Source organism: Phyllostomus discolor, chromosome 13 (assembly GCF_004126475.2).
Source record: "Phyllostomus discolor isolate MPI-MPIP mPhyDis1 chromosome 13, mPhyDis1.pri.v3, whole genome shotgun sequence".
NCBI lineage: Eukaryota > Metazoa > Chordata > Mammalia > Chiroptera > Phyllostomidae > Phyllostomus > Phyllostomus discolor.
In genome coordinates this window covers 56985148-57008420 of record NC_040915.2, presented here as the reverse complement: position 1 = coordinate 57008420, position 23273 = coordinate 56985148, and the positions used below count along the sequence as shown (strand labels likewise).

The 23273-nt window shown below is 38.6% G+C and overlaps 1 protein-coding gene and 1 long non-coding RNA gene across 8 annotated transcripts in view; one reads left to right on the top strand and one right to left on the bottom strand.

Annotated features, from left to right (window-relative positions):
- Positions 1 to 6676, top strand: part of LOC118497930 — a 46994-nt gene extending 40318 nt beyond the window's left edge. Inside the window, exon 5 of the long non-coding RNA XR_004900449.1 lies at positions 6458 to 6676. This is a non-coding gene — a long non-coding RNA (uncharacterized LOC118497930). The remainder of the gene's footprint in view (positions 1 to 6457) is intronic.
- MTMR3 (myotubularin related protein 3) overlaps positions 1 to 23273 on the bottom strand; it is a 118386-nt gene that overhangs the window by 19015 nt on the left and 76098 nt on the right. For all 7 annotated transcript variants that reach the window (XM_028527478.2, XM_028527481.2, XM_028527480.2 and 4 more), the window contains 7 exons: positions 22943 to 23025; positions 20876 to 21042; positions 10362 to 10458; positions 7583 to 7696; positions 3390 to 3595; positions 2751 to 2882; positions 1163 to 1274 (listed from right to left, as the gene is read on the bottom strand). In XM_028527478.2, coding sequence (XP_028383279.1) covers positions 1163 to 1274; positions 2751 to 2882; positions 3390 to 3595; positions 7583 to 7696; positions 10362 to 10458; positions 20876 to 21042; positions 22943 to 23025 — 911 coding nt within the window. The remainder of the gene's footprint in view (positions 1 to 1162; positions 1275 to 2750; positions 2883 to 3389; positions 3596 to 7582; positions 7697 to 10361; positions 10459 to 20875; positions 21043 to 22942; positions 23026 to 23273) is intronic.

Here is a 23273-nt window from a genome sequence, read left to right as displayed (position 1 = left end):
AAAAACAGCTTTACAATTTTAATATATGGAAGATATTAGAGGTCAGGTAGTGTTAATTCTATCCCTTTCATTTTATAGATAGGAAAACTGATACCCAGAGATTAAGCCACTTGGCCAAAGTCATACAGTCAATTAGTGGCAAATCTCCTGAGTCCTCCTTTCTATGCCCCACCTTTAAGGAAGAGACTGCTACTAGCTGGTTCTGTACATCTATGGCAGATGCAAGTTGCTAATCCCCAAAGCAGAACAGCAAACTCATTTCTTCAGTCAGGCTGTTCCTCAAGGAAAAGTGCTTCACCCTCTGGGCTGACTACAACTGTGATGAATTTAATCATCTGCTACCGGGAGTTAGCACAAATGGTTCAGGCCGCCATTTGATTTAATAAATCAAATAAAGAAAGCTGCAAAACTTGATGTGACCATGAGATCTACTGAACAGAACCCAAGGAAACAGCTATGGGCTCCAGCAAAAACACCAGCAAAATTTCTCTTCTCTGACACCATTTTGGGCTTCCTAAAATAGTAAAGCAGTAGCTTTTAAATATTTATCTGTCCATATTTGTTTTACAGAGCATTCCTCCTAATTTATCCTGTATTCAAACAGTTCCCTTGGGAAGAGAGGGTGTTATTTCACCTTCCTCACTGCAAATGCCAGCCATTCATTTTTAATAAGCAATAAAAATCAAGGTAATATTTTTAATGGGAGGATAATTTAGAAATCAGAAGCATATGTAAAAGGAACTAACCTAATGGCAAGTTTTTAGTTTAACTCTTTTTAGATCATGATAAATAAATTTCGACTTTTCACAGTAAAAACATCTCAGTTCATTGCAGGCAAGACTCACTACAGGATGTCAGAAACCAAAGAAATTATTCTGGGCCAAAAACACAGTAGAAAAGAAAGAGCTTCCAGGAAAAACAAGAAAGCAACACTTCCATCTGAAGGCTGAGGCGTGTTATGTACTGCACATTTTTAAACCCTTCACAGGGCTAGATTTTAATCCCAGATCATTTATGCTACCGTGTTCCTAACACAAAAAGAATACCCATAGAGACTGACAATAAAACCAAAGTTTACCATGAAATACAGAAAAAAACAACTCTGAACTCATTAAAAAAAAAAAAAAGGCAATGCAAAATTAAAGCAAGGCCAAAGTCTTACTTTCCCGGATCTGGCATCTGTGTGCACAGCAACCTCAGAGACTGAAAACTCCTCCGAATTGAATGAATATTTGCCATCCCCATAAACACAACTTCACAGTTTGGGTAATACTCTGGAGAGATAAACAACAAACAGAACACAAATACATTAAATTTAAAGCCCACATGGCCAAATTTAAAAGAAGCAAAATGCCTATTAACAAACCCATTGCAGCTGCTAATGAAACTGCAGTGTTTTGATGTCTGTATTAGGCTAGTCCTTATGAGAAGAAAACAGTGCTGACATTTTAGCTGTTTTAGCAAAAAGAAAGGTTAGATTTGTGAAGATACATAAAATAGAAGCTGTTACTTAAAAAAAATCTATATACTTCTGTCTCATCTCAGGTTTATTTCTTGGACCTTAGCTTTTTTTTTCTTTAATCTTTATTGTATTTTTTCCATTACCTTTTAGTCCCCTTACACACCCTTCCCCGCAGCATCCATCCACCCTCTAACCTACCCCCCACTAGCTGTCATCCTGCTTTCCATTTACAAATCTGTCCTCATTTTCCTTGTTAGTTCAGTTTGTTCATTAGATTCCACATATGAGTGAAATCATATGGTATTTGTCTTTCTCTGACTGGTTTATTTCACTTAGCATAATGTTCTCCAGGACCTTAGCTAACTTATAGCTCTGGAATCTCTTTGAAAAGAACCTGGAAGAACAAAGCATTTCATGCATTCAAACTTCACCTTGGTACCATTGCATTTAATTTCTAGCTTAGATCACATCTGAATGAGGAGCTTGGTGCCTGTATCTGTCTGCTCCATCAGCACACAACTGGCATCAAAGGGGTCCTTCTTTGGAGAAACCAGCATTCAAACAGCAGGGATGTCATAGGTGAGGAGAGGGCGCTCTGCTAGAGTTTTGTATTTACTGCTTCAATTTCCATGCCAGGTTTTCTAAGTAGAAGCCATGTGAGGAGTTTTCTCTGAGACCAGTGATGAGCATACCCACTTGTCAAAGGTAACAAAAAGCTCTTAGAAGGCTGAGAAATTGAACCACTGAAGAAGCAGCTTCCAAATATGAACAGACCTTATTATGGGAGAGAATTGACTTTTCTTATCACCAAAAGGTTGGCACAGGGAAGGAGGATTATTTGGTTTCACTGCACCTCCTCCTCTGCTTCACCCCTGAAAAGAGCATAGTATTAAGAATTCAAAGAGGCCCTGGCCAGTGTGGCTCAATTGGTTGGAGCATTGTCCTGTAAACCAAAGGGTCACAGGTTCAATTCCCAATCAGGGTACATGCCTAGGTTGTGGGTCCAGTCCCCAGTCAGGGCGTGAACAACAGGCAACCAATGGATGCTTCTCTCTCACATCAGTAGTTCTCTCCTTCCCTCCCCCACCTCTAAAATCAATAAGCATGTCCTCAGGTGAGGATTAAAAAGAATTCAAGGAGCTCTGTCTCTCTCAAGATAGCTGAGGAATATGGCTTGCCATTCATTTTATATTAACAACTAAGATTCAGTTGGGCACAGAGATATCAATTCAGACACATGAACTCACAAGGAACGAATGCTTGGGGGACAAAGCACTGTACACCTCACCTGGGCATTCACAGCCTCCTCCTTTGGCTCGGTTCGCAACAGCTGCAGCATAGGAACGTGCATCCAAGATCAAAAGCTTCTGAGGTTGGATGGCTAAACTCTCTGCTCCTGAAGCATTTGACAGAGAAGAATCTAGGAATATCAGGAGTGAGAAGGAAATACTAAGTGACCTGTCTCTCCCAAAATTGTACAAAATAAGAACCATGGGCACATATTACAGTACCAAAAAAAAAAAGAAGTCAAATCCACCAAACCAGAACTCTTGATACATAGACTTATCTATTTTCTGTTTTGCCTACAATCTCCTATACCTTGTTTCTATATTGGTAGTCCTTTTGTGAAGCCTGGTGCTTCCCCCATGGTCTGGGGACACTGCAGGTCCCCCAGTACACATATACTCCATTCTTGTCACTACGGCAAGAAAGATAAAAAATACTCTAGTTCTCTTAAACCAAATTTGAAACAAGGGATATTCTGGTTCATGGACAAGACCCATGACTCCCCAAGCAATCCCATCAATTGAAGCTTTGCTCTTTCTTTTTTATGATACAAATTCTGTTTTATAAGGAAAAGGCCATTTCAATAAAAGGTTCTCATATGCTATAAAAACTGCTGCCATGGGTCTAGGGAACGCCTTACCAAACTCCACATCAGAAAGGTCTCCTGCGTTGGGAAAATCTCGAGAACTATTTCTAGTTGACAGCTTGCTGCCACTTGATCGGGAGTCAGAGGCACAAGCTTTGGCTACTGACTGCACCAGGTGCTCATCGTCAGCATTTCGCCAGCCCCACCAGCTGACCTCCGGCTGTCCACAGCGTGCAATGACAGCTCCATTGCTCTGGTGCCTGTGCAGGGAACAAGACACAATAATTGTACTATCCCAGAGACCACATTCAGATGCTCTGTGCTCATACCAAAAGTCAAGTCATGAATTTTAAACAACTTAATGAACAGCCTGACTACAGGTAAGTGATGGGTAAGCTTCAAGTCCTCTCAGGGCAGAAATCTTATACAGCAACAAGAATAAATAGCAAAACCTACCTGGGCCTTTCTCAATTATAGACCATTTTAGAGATTTCTGTAGTGTTACCAACAAAATGATAAGTGTGTACTCTTAGAAAACAAATCAATATTCATAAAGCAAATATCTGTATCTTTAAATTTATTTTTGGAAAATGAAGTAAAAAATAATCTACAACTACTACACAAATTCTGCTAATCAATAATGAAGGATTATGCTTTCCTTTTTATACTATACCTGAATAGCCTCGTAGATGCCAAAACAGGAAAATTTATTTCCTCACAGACTTCTGAGGGCCCACCATAGCAACTGGCTGACTTGGGGATTATTCTCAAAACAAGAGCCCACCTTTGGGACTGAAACACTTATCTGGGCCACAGTGAACTGGCTGACAAAATCTCCTGAAATTTCCTGAGTCACAAACTGCTCTTCCTATAGGCAAATCAATGAGCCAGCTACCCTTCCTTAAGCTCTTAGAGGGAAAGGAACAGCATAAACCTCAATAAGCCATACTCTCATAGGTAATTTTTTAATTTCTTTTTCAAGAAATAAAACCAGAAATAACACTCACAGTCTACTTTAAGATTCTATTAAAACTCAGTTTTTCCTAATTAGGAATTTCAGTTAGGCAATTTTAGCAATTAAAAAGTTATAAAGTAATACTATCTGGCAAGCAAAAGGAATGAAGTCCTAATACATGCTACAACATGGATGAACCATGAGTATATAATGGCAGGTGAAGGAAGCCAGTCACAAAGGGTCACATTCTATATAATTCCATCTATAGGAAATGTGCAGAATAGGCAAATCTAGAGACATGAAGTAGATTAGTGGTAACTCAGGGCTAGGGAGAATCTCAACAAAGCCACTTTAAAAGAGATATAAAAGTAATCAGTTCACTGTAAAAATAAATTAGCAGAAAAAGCTAGTAAGCAAAAAATTTAAATGCCCTTCAATTCTATATCCCAGAGGAAACCACCAATGTATTACCTCCCATTAAAACAGTTTCTAAGCACATATGTGCATACATACATATAACACATATGAAGAGCATCTATGGATTTAAACAAAAACATACTAATGAGTCGATTTGTTTTTAATCCTAAAGCTCACAAGCAATAAATTAAATTGGTCAGTAATCAAATTTTACTGGAACCACCAGTTTGCTTGTAGTTTTTAAATCCTCCCGCATTGGGAAACAAGTACTTGCATGCTGCCAACATGCTCCACTTACTCACCTGCTAAATGGAACCAAACTAAAAATAAAACCTCACCGATTCTTAAAATGCCTACTAGTGTATGATAATAGGTGCTGGATAACCAATGAGCTGACTGATGCCAAATCTCTAAGAGGCTTGGCAGGGCCTTAACATCTTTCTCTGTAACGCTTCCCTGCAGCGCCCAGGAGGAACAGTAGATGGCAGTCTTCATCCTGGGTTTCTGGTTTTAAGTGCTGTGGCATTGCAACAGCTCAACTGCAACTGAACTACTGCAGTAGGCAGGTTTTCTGCAGTCTTCTAAAATGCTTTAGAAAGAGAACTAAAACACTAAAGCTAAAAATCACTAAAGAGCATTGCTATCATTTTAACAAACATAGCTATAAAAAGTATAAAAATTAAACACTGAAATGTTTAAAGTATCCCTAAGTTGGTGTTAGGCAAGCTTCCTAAATGACTAGAAGTTTGTAATAATCACTCAATGCACGAAGGGGGAGCTGTGAATTGCACTACAGAGGGGCACCCTTCACAGCATCTTGCTGTGTTAGAGCAGTCTCTATCTTCAATGATAAATCCAATTAAGCACTCTCACCACAGTGGGAGAAAGCACTCATCAGACACTGGTTCAGTGTGGTAATGTCAAGTAACCGCTGCTAACAACCTCAGGAACCATTACTGCAGTCTATAGACAATTAAATTCAGTAAATGCATGTTGGATTTGGAAGCGCCCTGCCATCCAGGCTGGCCAAGCAAAGAGTGGTAGAGTATCCCAAAACATTCTTCAACTACCTCTATCTTCCAACCCAGTCTGGAGCTCAGAGATACAAAACACCTGTTCTGAAACAGAGGCCAGTTCCTGGAAGCCTGTCTGATTTTATGTGGCCTACACCAAGAACTTTCATTTATAATCTTTTGAGAGATTTTCTTTGAGAAATTGCAAATAAAAAAATTTTCATTTATATATACTGTATGGTCTCCAGAAAGGGGGGGGAGGACCCATGACTCATGCCCACTAGAATAAATTTTAGAAGGGAGAAAAGGCTTCCCATGTGTGTTCTAATAAGTTTTTCTTTAATCTGCCCTTTTGGCTTCTCTACCAATAGGGAGAATTCACCTAAATTCAAAGTAAGTGAGTCCCTTACTTTGAAAATGAGAGTCCTGCCCCTTATGTTCAAAGTTTGCAAAACACACAAAGGCCAGGGTTGCTGACTGAACACAGCTATCAGCCACGGAGAGCAGCTGGCTACTCTCCCCATTTGAACTGGGCCGATCCCTGATAAGGCTCATGAAACCTTTCCGTTTTCACTGCTCTCTAATTCTTGTGTCATCCTTACCCCTTCAGTGATAGGTAAATGTGTTGGCCTACTTTTTTTAGGAATGTTTGAAAACAACAGTGATGAAATTGAGATTAAAAACTTAATTCGTTCCCCCAGGCCAGAAGCAAATACTTTCCATCTCTCTCTATTCAGGGTGGCCATCAGAACTTGCCTTTAACGGGGTAAACTGACAAGCTGGTCACCTCAGTGGACCTACACAAAGAGATAAATCCCTTCCTATAATTTCAGTTCGTTCAGTGGAACACCTCCTGGCATAAAACAGTTTCTAACTAAGTCTTACTGGTTTGGCCCAAATTTATGAAGAGATCAAAAAGTTTGCAAACTAGAAGAATGAAATGGAGAATGTTAACATTACAAGGAGATGACATCTGAAACGGTTTGAAAATAAGAGGTAATGACTTCTTAAAATTTTACCACGATTCTGTGAGAACTGAGACAGCCACTGAATTACAAAAGCACCATCAGATATACAACCTACTCCAGATGCTGCTCAGAGAAGTCCAGCGTTTATAAATCCATTCAGATGTCATAGCATATGTGCAAGTAAGAGTATCATTCCCATTTTAGCAATTAGAACAGGCTGAGGGCAGTTAAGAAACTTACTTTTTACTCAAGGTACCATAGCAAGACATATTAGAGGAAAGACTTAAACTCCAAAACCTGTGTTTGTCCCTACGCTACCATCCCCTTCTAGGACTTAGCCTCCCAGTAGCTACCTCAGGAATCATTACTGCAATCTACAGACAACTAAATTTAGTAAATGCATGTTAGATTCCTGTCTTTGATCTCTAAGATCTTCTATCTGGCCAAGATCTTCTTTCTAGTCTTCTTCTCTAAATGTGTCCTCTCAAAGCAGAGCTCTTTCAACTGTCAAAGTTATTTAACCACAAAAACAATCACAAGTGACTCAACTCTGTATTCCCAATTTTTAGGACTCATCTTTCTTGATCCAAAGGTCCGCATCTCAGGCTAAATGCAATAAGCAGATTACCTCCCCACAGAATGCCACAAAAATCTTAATAGCAAGACTAGCCACTTTTCTATTAATTTTTTTTAACAGTGTCAATGTGATCATCAGCTAGTGTTCTGGCGGCAATAATTACTGGTATGTGACTGGAAGAGCAGCTGTAGCAAAAAGGAAGTACAGAATTGCCTACGAAGTTTCCTGAACCCTACGCTCCCTTCCCAGGTTGGCAGCAAACCACATGCAATGGGCAGTAGCACCAGACCACGCTGGGCCCAGCCAGGCTCACTTACCTGTAGATGACAACAGGGATGCGCTTCCAGGACCTGAAGCTTGCTACGCTTTCTAGTTCTTTGTCAGTGATCCAGGCAGGCACTATGAGCTCCTGTGGATAGCTACCACATAGCCTAACAGGTAAGGTGAAAGAGGGAGAAACTTGGTGAAATCAGAATAAGGATGTTGATCAAGCCACCCAGAGCCAGTTAAAAGGCAATGAGAAACACTACTTGAGTCTTGGCCTACTCAGCAGAATGGGCTACCGTGTGTGTTTACTTATGTATACAGGTATATCAAGTGATATTGTCTTGGACCATTCCACTTGATACTGCCTTTTGGGAATCTGCCAGTCTTAACTATCAATGACAAAATGGGCAGTTGAAAGGCAGTTACTACCCCATTGTAACTCTCTGTTGTAACAGATACACAGGTCATTTCTAACTACACAAGTGCCCAGTCCAACTAAGAAGAGAAGGTCTGTGTTACCTCTACCAGATCCTCAGTCTTTCAGGCTTTTGTCAAAGGGAAACAAGAAGGACAAGAACCCCCAATTTCAAGTTTCCAGAGACCTCATAGGATTATTAATGTATTCTCTGAGGTGAACCAAACAGGGCGTCCTAATTATAGGTAGCAGATGCAGCCAGGGATATATAGAAACAGTACCACAGGTCAGTCTATTTGCATATATAATTACAGTCCCAGTCAGCCAACTCAGTAATGTGAATAAGCCATTAATTATAATTTCTATAAAGTACACTTCACAACAAACTACACTCAGGATAAAAGCTCTGTTTTCATTTGTGAAGATGCTCATGGTTGTGCACCAGTGAAGCTGATGCCCTAGGAAGCAGTCTTTCTGATAGGATTTTTACTTACAGGACAATCTGCTGTCTCTCCACGGGTAACCCAATATTCCTTTCAACAGTGAATGCAATTAAGACCTTTAATCCAAATCCTAAAATACTACTACTATGACACTAAACCTACACCACCATCACACTACCTGCCCTAAGCTATCCTATGCATTCTACAGGAACATGCAGAAAAAACACAACGTAGCTTAAGAAATGGGAGATTTTGATCATTCAGCACTAAACATCTTTCTCCTATGCTCAATTTCCAGAAGACTGAGTATTAGGAATTTAAAAGTTATGTTCTGAACCAGGAGAATGGCTATGACTATGAGTAGCTCTATAAAATTCCTAACACCTACCCATAAACTCCTAAAAATAACCTAGGACACACTGATCATAGTTAAAACTCTTACCATAAGTCTTGTTCAGTCTATCCTGTTTTGAAGTTAAAAGTACATTTTTATAATAGAAAAAAACTTTTAAATTTCCTTAAGACTAGTTTTGAGGTGAAGTAGTGGGCTCACAGACATGAATGAATGAATGAATGTTTATTAGAGAGGGGAACATAAGAAGAGAGAGAGAGAAACATCTAAGTGCAAGAGATATATCAATCAGTTGCTTCTCAACACACCCCCAATTGGGGACCTAGTCCACAAGCCAGGCATGTGCCCGACTGGGAATCACACCAGTGACCTTTAGGTTTGTAGGCCAGCATTCAATCCATTAAGCCATACCAGCCAGGGAAAGAAGTTAATTTTTAAAACCCATATAAAATAGGGAGTTTTGAAAACCAATGGCTTTTGAACTCTTTTTTAACAAGCCTGTCTTAATTCATAATTCTTTTTATTTCATCCTATTTTCTGAATATTATATGCCTTGTCCTATATATACCACCACCTAATAATCAGCTCTTCAGCAAGTACTAGCTGCTCACTTATAGATAAGCAGTTTTCAGGATAGGAAAGTTACATATAAGCAAAGCCTGTAGCAGCCACAGGCGCTCTCAAGCCCCTCCTCTCCAGTCTCCACCTCCATTCTCTGTTTTGACTTATCACTGAGAACAGGCAATGATGTGACAGGGCTAGCTCCCAATTCTTCACAACACCCCAGGTTCTTAACTTCTTGGCCATGGTCCATGTTCAGAGCTGTGTGTAGTAATTAGCTGTAGTCTTTCCTAGAAAAATGAAATGATGGCTAGCCACAGTAACTCCAGGAAAACTGCTATCATAATTTGTGGCAGCTCCAAGGACAGGAGTATGATTAATGCTTCCAACTGCTACAGGAAAACTTAAGAGGAGAAGGGTATATTAATTTAAATCTTCTGGACAATTTTGTTTTAGAGAAATTTGGATCACAAAATCACAAAAGTACCCTCCCCCACCAAAATATTTATATCCACTAAGGAAACAGGTAATGAGAAGTATTTAATAATGATTACATTAACATTTAATGGTTAAATATTATCATAGCTGTGAAGTTGTAAGTCAGTATATATATTTAAAAACACAATAAGACTTATGTCTATTCCATAAGATATGAAGTAAAACAGTTATAAAAACTAGCTCCTAAGAATTTTATCACTGCTATGAAATCATTGGTCCTACATCCAATGTGATGTCAAGTGCTGATGAGAATAGAAGCTACCTGCCTACAGGTAAATACAGTGTTATCTAGACACGTATGTGCCAGGAAGAACAGAGACCTGGAGGAGGTAGAAAGGAAGGTTCCAGAATCCTATTAAGTAAGGATCACTTTCCACTTCAGTGATAGCAATGGGAACAGAAGACTAAAGAAGCACTCTAAAGATCATGCACTTAGATTTAATATACAAAACTCTATTTGAAAGAAAAGTCTAAGTTCGACTGTTCTGCCCCATGAGAAATGGGGTTTTTTCAAAGGCAGTGGCTATAAAACATAGTCCACGGGGACCCATACTACTCACTTGTACTTCTCATTGATGTTGGAAATCCTCCAGGCATTGATCATATCAAAACCCATCCGCTCCACTTCGTTTTTAAACCTTGATGTTACGTGTTCCCCTAGGAGCCAAAGATAGCAGAAAGGAAGAAATGAACACCATTTTGCAAAACATGTGGAATAAAAGCATGGCTACCCTGATCAGTTATTTTTTAAGAGGGGAGTAGGGCAGAAAAGGCAGGTATCGTATAAATAAAATAACATATTGTTGGTTTTAGTTTTTTTTTAAAAAATCTGTATCAGGGTAAGACTGACTGAATGAATGAATGAGTGAATTTTGATGAAGAAGTATGTTATCTAAACTCTACCATCAAGTCTGAGGCGAGTTATCACTGAGATTATTTTACAGAGGAAAACACTGAAACTGAGAGAGGTACTATGGCAGGTCTGTCTGATTCCAAAACTCATGTGCTTGTCACTAGTCTGGTTGCTTACCTACTTTCACGCTCACAGTGATGGTATAAGTAAGAAATAACATCAACAGCTCACCAAGTATAGCACTGGGTTGGCCAAAATGTACGTTTGGTATTTTTCCTTACAACAGATCTAGTAGCATTTAGTTGGCTTTAATTTCATTTGAAACAATTTTGTTAGACTATATTGTGACAGCTGTCATATCAGCATGCATTTAAATAAACATAAAATTGGTGAATTTTTGTGCAGCCATTTTAATATTGAAAATGAAAGAAAATACACAACATTTTTGGCATATCATGTTTTATTGTTTCAAGGAAGGCAAAAAAAAACAACTGAAATACAAAAAAAAAAAAAAACACTTGTGCAGTATATGGAGAAGGTACTGTGACTGACTGAACATCAAAAGTGGTTTGCAAAGTTTCACGCTGGAGATTTCTCACTGGATGACGCTCCGAGGTCGGGTAGACACGTTGAAGCTGAGCATGATCAAATTCAGAGACACTGAGAACAACCAATGTTATGTTACATGGAAGATAGCCAAAATATCCAAATCAATCAAGTTACTGGTGAAAATGAAAAACGTGCCTTCCATTTTACAGAAAAAACTAAATGGACTTTTTGGCCAATCCAATAACACAGACAGATGTACCCCTTTAGGCCAGCAAAAACCCTTTAGTCCAGATTTCAGAACTTAAGAATTTTCTGGATCATATGGTACATATGGTACATATACTAGTAGGTTAACACTCTCAACGGGGTCAACTTAATCAAACGTCAGTATTTCTACAAGAAATGTGTGGATAATTCACACTAAATGTGCTAAATAAAGCAACAAAGTGTCATGTCAGCTCAAATCAGTTCAAGCCACCAAATGGAATAAGAAAAATCTTTCAATTTCAGAGCCTTATAGATTACAGAATTGCAGATAAGAGAAAAGGGAACTGTAACTGCCAGCACCCAGGAATCTCAGGAAACAGCATACTACCAAGTAAAGTGCTGAGTATTTATAAGACTACGCATCCAAACATGTATAACCCATCAACTTTTGCCCTATTGAATTTGGCTTTCTCTTCCTTAAGAAAGTGAGAAACACAGGCATTAAATGTGAAATAACTTTGTTCCTTTAAAACTCAGAGTCCTGCCCTGACTGGTGCAGCTCAGTGGATTGAGTGCAGGTCTGCAAACCACAGGGTTGGCAGTTCAATTCCCGGTCTAGGGCACATGCCCGGGTTGCAGACCAGGTCTCCAGTATGGGAGAATGAAATGCAACTTTTTCTCTTTCTCCTTCCCATCACCTCTCTAAAAATAAATAAATAAGTAAATAAAATCTTTTTAAAAAGAAATGACTTTATTTTTTAAAATATTTAAAATACTTCAGAGTCCTAAGGCAGTAATTTTATTTAAAAGAGAAAAATTATTAAGCGGAAAAATATACAGTGTTATATGTTGTAAAATATAAAATGTATGTTATAAAGGTTGGTGGGGGCTAGGAAAAACTACAGTAACAAAAACACAAAACTGACTGCTATGATGATCAAAGTATAAAGCTTTTTTTTTTCCACTGGGAGAGGTGCTTTGAAATAGGAAATGGCAATTACTTGAATGAAGGACAATTCTACAAAACTACTTCCCATTTAAACAGCTTTTCTTGAGCTTAAACTAAACTAGTTATTATCTGTTTTATGCTATAAAAAGATGAGGTTCAGAGGTGCAAGGAGGAATAACTAGATTAATGTATTCCATTTTGGAAAAGTTTTAGAAGCAATGTAGGCTTCCAAATGGGAAAAAAGCTATCTGAATTGGGGTGCCATCTACCTACAAATTGCCAGGAATGGTGACCATCAAGAATACTAGACTGGGAATCTTTCACTTACAATCCCGGTCTGAAAGCTGTAACACTATGGCAACTTCCAAATTCATTAATTAATGAGCCGAGTTTTCCCATCCTGTGACAGCTCCAAGTCTTTGCAAAAGATTAAAGTACTTTAATTAATGGTCCTTTACATTAGTACTTCTTACACACAGATACCCTAAAAGGGTCCTATAATTTTAAAACAATCACTGGGAAAATAATCATCATCACTGCCACCACTGGCAATTCGCTACATAGAACCATTGCCCAAAGAAGGATTTAGAACTACCATCTGGAGCATAAAATTCTAAGCTACACAAAGAAATATATACTGTATAAGAAGCACAGAAAATGTTATTTCAAGTTCCTTGAGAGCGACTTCTGGCCAAGATGGAGGCATAGGTGGATGCACCGTACCTCCACGCACAACCAAGATTGGAACAACAATTTAGAGGCAGAATAACACCCAGAACTGACAGAAAATTTATCTGAATGGAAGTCAGACAGCCAAGAAGTTGAAATAGACCCGTTCATCCAGACCAGTAGGAGGGGTGGAGACGAGCAGCCGGGCACAGCGCAGAGAACAGGGAGAATTGGGTGCATAAGGCAACCAGGAGCGTGTAAGGTATCTGGGGTGCGCAAGATCGCAGCAGGTGGACCCTGAGTACGCAAGCGGCAGCTGGCAGACCCAGCGAGGCGGCGATTGTGGAGCAGGGAAGAGCGCGCAACCCAGGATCCCAGGGAAGGGACTGAGGTCCCACAGAGAACAGAGCTACTGCCATTGTTCCCTCTCGACCCTGCCCTCACATACATCACAGTCTAGCGACTGCGGTGCCCAGCCCTGGTGAATACCTAAGGCTCCACCCCTCACCATAACAGGAGCGACCAGACCAAAAAAAAAGAGAGAGAGAAAGATGGCTCAAATAGAAGAACAAATCAGTGCCCCAGAACTCATCCTATTGAGCAACTAAGAGAGAGCTAGCCTATCAGATGCACAGTTCAAAACACTGGTGATCAGGAAGCTCACAGAATTGGTTGATTTTGGTCACAAATTAGATGAACAAATACAGGTTACCATAAAAGAAATGAAGAAAAATGAACAGGGAACCAATAGTGATGGGAAGGAAACTGGGACTCAAAACAATAGAGTGGACCAAAAGGAAGAAACAACTAAACAGCAAAGAATGGAGAAATAAGAATTCAAAAAAACGAAGAGAAGTTTAGGAACCTCCAGAACATCTTTAAATGTTTCAACATCCGAATTATAGGGGTACCAGAACAGGAAGAGGTACAGCAACAGATTGAAAACGTATCTGAACAAATAATAAAGGAGAATTTCCCCATTCTGGCAAAGGAAATAGACTTTCAGCAAATCCAGGAAGCTCAGAGAGTCCCAAAGAAGTTGGACCCAAGAAGAAACACACCAAGGCACATCATAATTACATTAGCCAAGGTAAAAATGAAGGAGAGAATCCTAGAAGCAGCAAGACATAAGGGGACAGTAACCTACAAAGGAGTTCCCATCAGACTGTCAGCTCATTTCTCAAAAGAGACCTTACAGGCAAGAAGGGGCTGGAAAGAAGTATTCCAAGTCACAAAAGACAAGGACCTATATCCCTGATTACTCTATCCAGCAAAGCTTTCATTTAGAATGGAAGGGCAGATAAAGTGCTTCTCAGATAAGGTCAAGTTAAAGGAGTTCATCACCACCAAGCCCTTATTTTATGAAATGTTAAAGGGACTTATCTAAGAAAAGAAGGTAAAGAAAAAACATGTATAGTAAAAGGGCAGCAAACTCACAATTATTAACAACCACACCTAAAGCAAAACCAAAAGAAACTAAGCAAACAACTAGAACAGGAACAGAACCACAGAAATGGAGATCACATGGAGGGTTAGCAACAGGGGAGTGGGAGGAGGAGAGAGGGGGAAAAGGTACAGAGAATAAACAGTATAGATTGTAGGTAGAAAATAGACAGGGGGAGGGTAAGAATATTATGAGAAATGTAGAAGCTAAAGAACTTATAAAGTATGACACATGGACATGAACTAAAGGGGGGAGAAGTGGGTGGGAGAGGGTGTACAGGGTGGAGGGGAGTGAAGGGCGGAAATGGGACAACTGTAACAGTATAATCAATAAAATATATTTTTTTAAAAAAGTTCCTTGAGAAGAAGGAGTTTTAATTATCTTTGTAACCTCTAAAACAGTGACTTCATAAACTCTGAAACTGACCATCACAACCCACAATATCTTACTGATATTGTAAAATATCAATAAGATTGATATTTAACATCACAATTCATACAACATGTTTATTTTAAAAGGCTTCACAAAATAATACCCACTCTCACTATGTGTGATGCTATTTGATATTTTCTATCCTAAATGTTACATTTCATATTTAATTTATTTAAAATTTTTTTGTTTCTTTATTGACTCACTTATTTATGTATTCACTGGTTGATTCTTTTACACGCCTTGCCTAAAGATTGAACCTGCAGTCTTGGAGAATGGGGATGATGCTCTAACCAACTGACCTACTTGGCCAGAGCTCATTTCTTAAAACTGATTTCATGACCCACTAGTGGATCACAGCCTAGTTTGAAAACCACTGTTTTCTGAAAAGAAATTTCGCTACAGATCTTGCATCAATTCATTTGGCTTTTTGCCAAATTGTTAGAAATTCACTTATGTTTGTTCAGCCAGAAAAGTTGAGTAAAAAGCACATATACTGCTATATTTTGCTTAAGAATATCCTTCTCAGAATCCTGTCTTCACTGATTCAACATTAGATATGCTTAATATCCCAACTTATTGTTTTGCCTGAATTACACAATATTTTAATGAACCAGTTCATACTCATAAGCATATATCTAAATGCATATACAAGGCATAGAGAGCAAATATCCACCTACAACCCACTTCTAGAAACAGTCCCACTCTGAAGTCCCAGAGTACCTCTAACCTGATTGGATGCACCCAAGTTCCTACCCTAACCCTTCCAGAGACAGCATTATTTAGCCACCTTGATATTTTTTTATTCCTTAAGGGATGCTATAATTGTTAATTCCTTACTAGGTACACTCTTGAGGCTTCCTCACTGAAAATGCTCTAGACTAGCTAGCCACAATTTAATTCTTGTTTGTTCTAATTTGTGTTCCTCACAAATGGCTAAAATATAAAAGGCTCTGGGTATTACACTAAACCACAGATGGCAAATACAAGGCCCAAGGGTCGAATCCAGCCCAGCACCTTGTTTCTACCGGGTGGCAGTGCCAAGCTCTTAACTGTTAAGGAGTAGTTAACATTTATACAGTCCTCTAATTACATTCGGCCCCTTGAAGGCAACTGCAGGCTGATGTAGGCCCCAAAGAAAATGAGTTTAACACCCCTGCACTAATCCATGTTTCATTAATCGGGGAGTTGTGGTGGGGGCTCTGGCCACTAAGGTTTCAAGCATTACTGAAAAGTTCAGGAAGCCTGTGAATGGCAGACTCTTCTGGATGGTACTATTTGACAGACAGAGATGGGTGGTTATGTATAGCACATGAAGTTAAAGCCAAGTTTCCTGACAATTTTATGAAGATAGAATATCAATCTCACCTACAAATTTTTTATTTCTTAAACACAGATACCAGTATCCCATCTCAGACCTTCTGGGTCTGAATGTTTGGAAATGGAGCCCAGGTATGTATATGTTTGCATGTTTATATATACACACAATGACTCTGGTGTGTGATTTTGGTTAAGAATCAACAATGTAAAAGAAGCCTTAGATTTCTTGTATGCCTTTGTGATCTAAAATTATTTCGGTATTCCCTAGATCTTCATCCTTTTTAGCCAGGCACCACTGAGAACACTTAGATAAAGAAGGCTTTGCTCCTATGCTCAGGAAACTTACAGTGAATTGGGGAAGCACTGCTCTGTAAATGAGGTGAAAGCTGAGGTCCACTGCGTGTTTCAGGGTAGAGTGTAACACAGAGCTCAGCCAACTGTTGCTTCAAAATGTATTAGTGAATCTGGATGTAGGCAATCTAAGACTGTTGCCTCTGCTCTACGATGCTGGCAGACCCAGGCTTTCTAGCCTCAACAACATCCTTAGTGAGTTAGCTTTTGCCCTCATGCTTAATGCCTCATGTCCTCACTATGTCTGCTCCATTTCCATGATCTCACATCTCTAGATACCACATCCATGATTATCTCATTAGCCAGACTGTTTCACATGGCCAAACCTACCTTCAAAAAAATCTGGGAGGCTAGACATTTTTCCTACGCATACACTCACCCCAAACAAAATCAGGTTCAGTCTTGATGTATCGTCTTCTTTATAAACTGTTAAAAGATTTCCATTCAGTTGGATTTCAAGTGTTTCTGAATGACGGTTGTTCTACAGTTTCATTGTAATTTTGATGTGATTGGGGGGTGGATTCGAGTATCACATTTACCTACACTTGATGGTCAAGATTTACCTAATCTTGATTAGGTAACCATCGGCTGGAAACCATCCCAATTTATTTTAAATATTAAGGTCATAGTTTTTTGTTTGGCTTTATATTTCCATTTCAACCCTTCCTGTCTGCCTCCACCACCCCCATCCTCAAATGAGGATTTGTCCCTTTTTAACACTGAGTATTTCTTGTTTTTATGGGAATGGAAACTTTTTTTAAAAAGCAACAAGTCCCTCTAACATAACCACACTGTCAATCAGTAGTCTAAAAATGGGTCCCCCTCCCAAAATGTCTAGCTCCCTGGCTGATTCTGAATATTCAAGCCCACAATCACACACAGCTTAAATGCCTGGGATAGAAGGCCTAGGCCCCTACCTATCTCAGAAAAAACAGTACCAAAGTCAAAGAAGGTGAGAACTAGTCCTCCCAATTTTTAAATATGGAGAGAGAAATCATTCTCTTCAAATAAAAGTTCCACTACAGTCATCTAAATGTATATAGTTAGTGGACAGTATTCAAACTCAGAAGACAGACTCTGCTGGAAAGGTCTTTTACTTTATATTAAACTGGCAATTGCACAACTGTCTAAGATCCAGAGTTGTATGTTGTTCATGGTTAAACAGGATGTGCTTAATTGGCACTTCACAGAAAGGAGGTCAGAGAAGTGGGCCCAATGCTACTATACTGAATTGCCCAGTCATCTGTCAAGACTGTGGATTAATGCTCAAGTACAGAACAATCACCAAGAAGACCATTACAATGAGAAGGAAGCCGAGCATATAGGAGACAACATTTAACCTTTAGCCCTTTCCTTTCTTAGCATTTGAAATGGAGTTAAAAGCAGAGTCAAGAGGTTTGCAATGGCTTTTGCAAGTTTCACAGATGAACTCTTGATAGCAACGTTGATACTTCTTCCAAAGCAGATTGAGACCTAGAAGACCTAGAGCTGTGGCCACAGTGTGGCTGGCTTAACTATAGCAGGTTCAACAGGCAGAAACTTAGATTTATATAAATACAAGGTAATAATGTAATTTTCCCAATTCCCTCCTCTCTGACACATTTTATTCTTAACAGGATAGGCAAAGGAGAATTCATAAAAGTCTTTACTAACTACTGAAAGACTAATCTAACTTCCGCCCCTCAGCATCTATGCTTGTGATCTCATGTGTTGGGGCAAATTATACAAAAGCATCACTTTGAAATATTTCAAGTGCTGTCTCATCCTAAAGCCAACTTATAAAAATGTGGTTGTCTGGTATGTACATTCTGGTGAGTAATGATGCTGGCACCACCAACACTCAACAATATTGGGAGGAGACAAAAGAACCAGGTTGACTGGCTTCCAAAATGCCACCGTGGTATTTTTTAACAGCAGGTTTTTCCTCTATATTCCACAAAATATATAAAAGGAAAAAGCCATATATACACACTCATGCAAACCAAGTCAGTGAAGTACATTAAGACTCCATGTGAGTAGTAGGTTAACTTCCATGTGGACTGTATATACTGCAAAGAAACAAAATACAACCTTTACTTAAGCTCCAACTAATCAGTTACAATGTCATGGCATCACCTTATATATTCATAATTTCTAAAATATTTTCACAAACATGGTACAGAGGAGGTACACAAACATTTACTGAATTAAACTCTCTAGCGTAACATATTTGATCTTCAGGATACCCAAATCAGCTTGTGCAGAAAGAACAAGAATGTCCCAGTTTGAAGAACAAAAGAAACTAAAGAACAGAGCAGATAAATGGTGTACCGTTTATTTTTTAATTAAATGGCAGAAATATGGATGTGATTTTAGTTTTTCTAGTCCCTAAGTGAGTACTTTACCCACCAAATGCCTCTATGCATCACAACCCATGAAAACACAAAGAACAGTGTGGACAGTTGTAAAGCCTGGTGGCCAAAGAACACCAAACATCATCAGGAAGGGAAGGACCTGAGGACCAAAAGCATCCCAGCTCAGGACAAAATCATCCATAATTAAAAGACTAAAATGAAGTTCTGACCTGGTATATCTTAGGAATATCTTAAGAGCTGGCTCAAATCCAAAAGAAACAACTAAAATTATCCAGGGAATAAGGAATCATCTAAAAAGATGAGGAATTTTCAGTGTGTGGGTGTGACAAAACAGGATAGGAGAAAGCAAGCCTTCCTGACTAAACGCTGGCAACCCAAAACGAGGGCAATACCTTTGGAGTTAGGAGTCTTAAACCAAATATACACATATGAATTGTGTACTTCACTGTGTATAAACTTTACCGGTAACAAAAACTTGAGAACCAGTAACAAAGAAAGGAATAAAAAATAAAATAAAAAAATACAATGGCATCTCAATAAAGAGGAAAAAAGAAAATGAGAGATGCAGTGGATACGGGAGTGAAGTGAGAGATGGTTGGTTCAAAGCTCATTATCATAATTTTCCAATGTTGGTGTGGTCTCTTGCAGATGACTCTGGATTCTGCTGGCCTGATCAGGCTCATGGGAAGTTTAAATTCCTGAGGCTTTTCTTGAAAGTGAACAAGGGCAGGGGCCTCTGTTTTTTATCTCTGTATCCACAGCACCTCACATGGTCACCTCTCTACAGCTGAGAATTGGGTTTAAGTTCTAGCTCTGTTACTACCTGACGGTGGGACTTGGCAACAGCATTACTTCTGAGTCTCCTTTTCTTTGGCTCCCAAAACAGAGATACCAGCCTATCCTGCCTGTTTGATGAGATAAGAGCCAAACAAAAATATATATCAAAGCATCTTTAAAAATAAGATGCTTATGTTTGCTATTTTTTATTTAAACAAGAATATAAACCAAAAACTTCAACCAGTGAATGAGCTAGGAAGAAGCTAATGCAAACATAGTTAGATTAACCTCAAATGTTTAAAATGATTCAGGGCAGAATTGTTAAGATTCAAGATTCACAATTAAAAACTGAGGTATAAAAGAAAAACATCCCAAGAGTAAACTTTACTGGAAGAGAGCTCAGAACTCTTCACTGCTTAGGAATTCAAGACTTTCCTCCCAAACTGGATACACCAAAGATTAAGTGTTGGACTAGCAAAGTTCTATTTATAACAACATAAAGTTCACAGACAACTACATGCAGAGAAATAACATGAACTTAGTAAAAGCCATTTCTGAGGGAAAAAGATAGTAAATGGGACAAAGATTTAATGAGGAGCCAGGAAGTCTGGGTTCCAGTACAGTCTCAGCTTCACTGTCCTAAAGGAAATCACATGGCCTCTCTGGACCTCTGTTTTATCATCTTGGTAAGAAAGAGATGACAATAGAACTCTATGACCTGAAAATTCGAAGACAGTGAAAGACCATTTTGTACTCCATTATTATGTGACTTAATCTCATACTTCTATACTTTTGTTCATGCTACATGATCTATCATTCTTTTCCCTATTCTCTAGTCCATGAACTCTCACTTGAACTTCAAAGCCACTTCAAGCATGAAGTCTTCCCACACCTGTATACAACACTCATAGCTCTTTTCCACCAGGCTTCCAAAACTACCGCCAAATCTTACTATAGTTAGTTTTTAGGCCCAGGAGGTTGTGATGTCAAATCCCGTGTTCCTTCCTTCCCATGAATAGCAGGAAACATGTTCTACTGAGGTTAGAAGAATAATGAACACATGCTAGGTGCTGCATAAAATATACATTTGATTGAAAATATGAGTGCTTAGGAATCCCATTTCATGTAAAGTTTGATAAAGCCACCATTTGCATATTTTAGAAAAGGCCTACCTGGTCTGCACAGGTCTCCATGTTGCTCTTTTTCACTGGCGTAGACCTCCATGCACCAAGCATGGTATGCAAACGAGAAGAGATCTTCTATTTTAGCAGGTGGTCGGATTGCATTGTTCAGTCTCTTAAGCCACTCTTGACACTGCTCAAAAGTTGAAAACTGACACCTTTGTAAAGCCAAACAAGTACAGATGCAATCAGAAGACATAATAATGAAACCTAACAGAAGCCCTATTTCAAGAGTGCCTACTCATGGAGAAGTGGTAACTACAGTCAAGAAAGCATTAGAGGTGGTCGTTCACATGTTTATCACTTATAGTAAGAACAGGCCAACAAATTTTAGGCAATGGTACAAAATGTCAAAAAGAGGAAACCTGGACATGTGGAAAACTTACTTTGTTAGACTCTCTTCTGAGACTGATTAATGTCAATCATTAAAGTAAAATGGCACTCATTCTCCTCCATGAGTGGAATTTCCTTCTACTTTTTCCATCTAAGTTTTACAGTTGTCCCTCTTGAGAAATAGGTTTAGAGAAGTTCTTTCCACTTTATTATGATATATTAGGCTGAGTTCAAATCACAGCAATACTTTTTGTCACTTGGAATAATTTCAAAATTTGTCTATTCAGCACTTAGAATAAATCATCAACTTTAGATGCAAAATCTTACAGTATTCATGTGACCATGTAGGGAACAAAATAATTCTATTATTGATTGCAATTTTCAGAACATATAACTAAGAGGTTAAACTAATTACTGTAAAATTATTTACCTTTTCAAAGGCAGTGTTTAAAATTGAGTAATTAATAAGCAAGCTTTTTAAACTGTGAGCTATAGCCAGTATCTATGAAAAGCAAGCCAAATCTCAATGGTTAAAAAGCAACTTCAAATATTTACCTTAACCAAGGAGGTCACTTAAACCTCTCCCTTGCCCCAATCAATGTGGTTCATCAATATGCCAACATACAAGTTTACTGGCACACCAGTATAGGTCAAAGAGATAAAGTAAAAACTTAGGAAATTTAAAACTTGCAGAGCTATTAAATTTAAAAAAGGCATTTCAGGCATCATTTTGCAACCATTAAAGACTAGATCAAATAAAAACATTAGTGGATACTAAATCTATGGAGACATTTGATGAGAACCAGGAATCTACATAGTCTAAAAGTACCTCCCATGGACTATTTATTAGTTGCAAGGGAGAAAATTTTGAAATTATACAGAAATCAGCTAACACCTTGATAGAGTGATCAAAGTTAACATCACCAATAAGGTACAGTGGACACTGTTTGCCTCCAGATGTAATACAACACCCTGAAAAGGACACAACCTCACACGTATAGTGTAACAGCTGAGAATGTACAGCCTAAATTTAACCATGAGGAAACATGGACAGACACAATAAGAAACAGTCTATTAAAATAAAAGATAGTATCCTTCAAAATGTCATAAAGACAAAAGTGGTGAAAAATGTTCCACATTAAAGGAGGCAGTAGAATCATGCCAACTAAATGTAGTGTCTGACCTTGTCTGGATCCTGTTGTGATCCAGGAGGCAGAATGCTACAAAGGGCATTATTACATCAAATGACAAGTTTGGAACAAGAATAGTAGATTGGATAAAAGTACTATAAGTATAAAATAGTGAAGTTGATTATAATACTGTGATTATGTAAGAAAATATTCCTATTCTTAGGAAGGCACACTGAAGTAGTTCAAGATAATGAGCCATGATTATATTAACTTACTTTCAAATAGGTAAGTAAAAGAATCTCTCTCTCGCACACGCACACACACAGCCCCCGCAAGCAACAGAGCAAAGGGGGTGAAATGTTAACAATACAGGTATTCTTTGTACTATTTTTTTATAAATTTGAAAATATTTCCAAATAAAAAATTTAAAAATATCTTTCAAATAACAAAGTAACCTAAAATATTTCAGGCACTAACTACTCAGAAAAATAGTCCTAACAAGGCTGATCCTCAAAAGCTGTTTTCTGTTACCAAACCGTGGATCCATTCTTTAAAAAAGATTTTCCACACTAAACAGTATAAACACACAACATACCTGATAACTTTGCAGTCTTTACAAGTCAAATGAAGCTGAAATATATCTCGGCATTCAACACTTTCTATGAGCTGTAATGGAACCTGCAATTAAAGAAGATAAAGTCCCCTCAGTCCAAAAGGCATTGACCCTGCAGTTCTTCAATGTCCAAGAAGAGCGATTAGGAAGTTCCACAGGGGAAAGGAGCAAACAACTGCAAACTTATCTGGATCAATAGTACTTAAGTGATCTAATACTGAGTGAATTAGGGACTGAGTGAATCAGGGTTTCTTCCCTTTATCTCTAAATCAAAGACCCAAGTCATGAAGAGGCGGCACTTCTGGAAGAGCAG